A 2,839-nucleotide genomic window follows, 5' to 3' on the forward strand; every position below is an offset into this window, starting at 1 on the left:
CTCTGGGTCTCTGTCCCCCTCTCTCTGGGTCTCTGTCCCCCTCTCCCTGGGCCTCTGTCCCCCTCTCTCTCTCTGGATATCTGTCTGCCTCTCTCTGGGTTGCTGTCCCCCTCTCCCTGGGTCTCTGTCCCTCTCTGTGTCTCTGTCTCCCTTTCTCTGGGTCTCTGTCCCCCTCTCCCTGGGTCTCTGTCCCCCTCTCTCTGGGTCTCTGTCCCCCGCTCTCTCTGGGTCTCTCTCCCCCTCTCCCTGGGTCTCTGTCTCCCTTTCTCTGGGTCTCTGTCCCCTCTCCCTGGGTCTCTGTCTCCATCTCTCTCTGTGGGTCTCTCTCCCCCTCTCCCTGGGTCTCTGTCCCCCACTCTCTGGGTCTCTGTACACCCCTCCCTGGGTCTCTGTCCCCGTCTCTGTCCGGCTCTCTCTTCCCCTCTCCCTGGGTCTCTCTCCCTCTCTGTCTATCCCTGGGTCCTTGCTGCCCCACCTTCTGATTCTCTGTCCCCTAAGTCTTTATCTCCCTCTTTTTGGGTTAAATTGTCCCCTCCCTGTCTGGCATCCTCCGAGTCTGTTCCCTCTCCGCCACTGGCCCCCAACTCCTTCTGTCCCCATCTCGTTCTTGCCCTCAGAGTCTCCCCTACCTGTCTCTGGCCCCCCACAGCCCCTGGCCCGGGCCTCTGCACCCCCTAGGTCGCTGTCCCTCTGTCCCCTTATCGCGGCCTGGGACCCGCCCTCTCCCCGCCTCCCGCTTTGGCGTCTCCAAGACTCCCCGCCCCCCAGACCTCGCCCCGCCCTAGGCTGGGCTGGAAAGTGGAGGATCCGGTTTGCCCTGGGCGGGTCTGGAAGCAGAGCAGGCCGAAGGAGCGCCGGGGCCCTGGGCTGCTGGAGGTTGCGGCGGCCGCGGCAGCATGGTGGTGTCAGAGAAGGAGCAGGTGAGCGCCGGACCCGGGTCTGCGGGAGCGTGGAGCTGGGGACCTCGCCTCCAGGCTCCCAGCGCTGGACACCCAGATTCCTGGGTCAGACGAAGGAGGGGGATGGGAGGGTCCGGGTTCCAGGGTCCCTGGCATGGGGGTCGAGATTCCTGAGTCTGGAGCAGGAGGGCGCTGGGGGCCCGGACTCCTGTGTCCGTGGGGAGCGCACAGGGTGGGTGGCTCTGTGTCCCATAGGACAGAACTGGGTGCCCCCCACCCCACGTCCACCCCTACACTTGTTTCTGTTCCCAGAGCTGGATCCCCAAGATCTTCAAGAAGAAGACCTGTACCACGTTCATAGTTGACTCCACAGATCCGGGGTGAGGAGTTCGCCCCTGGACTGACCCCAGAGGGTCCGCAGCCCGCTGACCCCGCCCGCGGATGGCCACGCCCCGGCCACGCCCCTTCCCCATTCCAGGACTCGGGGACCTTCCCAAGGGCGTTCGCTGCCGGCTCTCTCCCTCTAGGAGCGTTTGGGTCTGTGTAGACACCCCCCACTCCCCGTTCGCTATTCTCCCGCTCAGGGTCAGTGTAGACACTCAAGGGCTCGGTTCTGCTTCTTTCCTCCCCGATGTCTCTTCTGTGTGCCTTTGTCTCTTCGTGTCACTTTCTGTGTCTCTGTCTTTCCCTTTTGGGTATTTCTGTTTCATTCATTAATTTATTCGTTCATTCATTCATCCATCCATGCAAGAAACCCTCACTCAGTGCTCCCAAGGGAGGAGGTCCCTTTAGCCTAATTCAGCGGCCCTGCCAGGGTTCAAATTTCCCAGGGACACGTGCTGCGTGGCTTTGGGCAAATCCTTTCACCTCTCTGGGTCCCGTTTCTCATGTGGGCATGAAAAGAGGCTTGATCTCCCGGGGTTATTATGAGGAATAAACAAGTTAATGCTTGTGATATTCCTGGCACCGTGCTCAGCAAGAACGCTGGCAAGTATCTGCAGCTCCCACTGGGAGGTGGCAATTATTACCGCGGGCAGGCGCTGTGCTTGGTGGCCGGGGACACCACTTGAGCTAGATAGGGTGTATGCGTCGGTGAGGAGCTCCTGCCTTTCAGTGATGGCCTCTCAAGCGGATCCAGGCTTTCTAGTTTTTTTCTTTTTTTTTTTTTGAGACGGAGTCTCGCTCTGTCACCCAGGCTGGAGCGCAGTGGCGCATCTCTGTTCACTGCAAGCTCCGCCTCCCGGGTTCACGCCATTCTCCTGCTTCAGCCTTCCGAGTGGCTGGGACTACAGGTGCCCACCACCACGCCCGGCTAATTTTTTTGTATTTTAGTAGAGACGGGGTTTCACCGTGTTAGCCAGGATGGTCTCGATCTCCTAACCTCGTGATCCGCCCACCTCGACCTCCCAAAGTGCTGGAATTACAGGCGTGAGCCACCGCGTCCGGCCAAATTTTTTTTTTTTTTTCAGTAGAGACGAGGTTTCACCGTGTTAGCCAGGATAGTCTCGATCTCCTGGCCTCATGATCTGCCCGCCTCGGCCTCCCAAGGCGCTGGGATTACAGGCATGAGCCACCGCACCTGGCCCAGGCTTTCTAGTCTTTTTTTTTTTTTTTTTTTTTTTTTGAGACAGAGTCTGGCTCTGTCACCCAGGCTGGAGTGCAGTGGCGCAATCTCGGCTCACTGCAACATCCACCTTCTGGGTTCAAGCAGTTCTCGTGCCTCAGCCTCCCGAATAGCTGGGATTACAGGTGCCCACCACCACACCCAGCTAATTTTTTGTATTTTAGTAGAGATGGGGTTTCACCCTGTTGCCCAGGTTGGTGTTGAACTCTTGACCTCAGGCAATCCACCTGCCTTGGCTTCCCAAAGTACTGGGATTACAGGTGTAAGCCACCGCGCCCAGCCCTCTAGTTGTTTTTCTTTCTTTTTTTTTTTTTTT

The 2,839-nt window shown here is 58.6% G+C and overlaps 1 protein-coding gene across 6 annotated transcripts in view; it reads left to right on the forward strand.

Moving 5' to 3' along the window:
- The first annotated feature begins 770 nt into the window (after window positions 1-770).
- TRPM4 (transient receptor potential cation channel subfamily M member 4) overlaps window positions 771-2,839 on the forward strand; it is a 54,634-nt gene continuing 52,565 nt past the window's right edge. For 4 of the 6 annotated variants that reach the window (XM_025368696.1, XM_025368692.1, XM_025368694.1 and 1 more), the window contains exons 1-2: window positions 771-920; window positions 1,212-1,279. Coding sequence is in view for 3 of the 6 variants with exons in the window: in XM_025368692.1 (XP_025224477.1) it covers window positions 897-920; window positions 1,212-1,279 (92 nt within the window). In the remaining 3 variants the exon portion in view is untranslated. The remainder of the gene's footprint in view (window positions 921-1,211; window positions 1,280-2,839) is intronic. The other 2 variants (XM_025368691.1, XM_025368693.1) reach the window with 1 other exon arrangement.

This window comes from Theropithecus gelada, chromosome 19 (assembly GCF_003255815.1).
Source record: "Theropithecus gelada isolate Dixy chromosome 19, Tgel_1.0, whole genome shotgun sequence".
Lineage (NCBI taxonomy): Eukaryota > Metazoa > Chordata > Mammalia > Primates > Cercopithecidae > Theropithecus > Theropithecus gelada.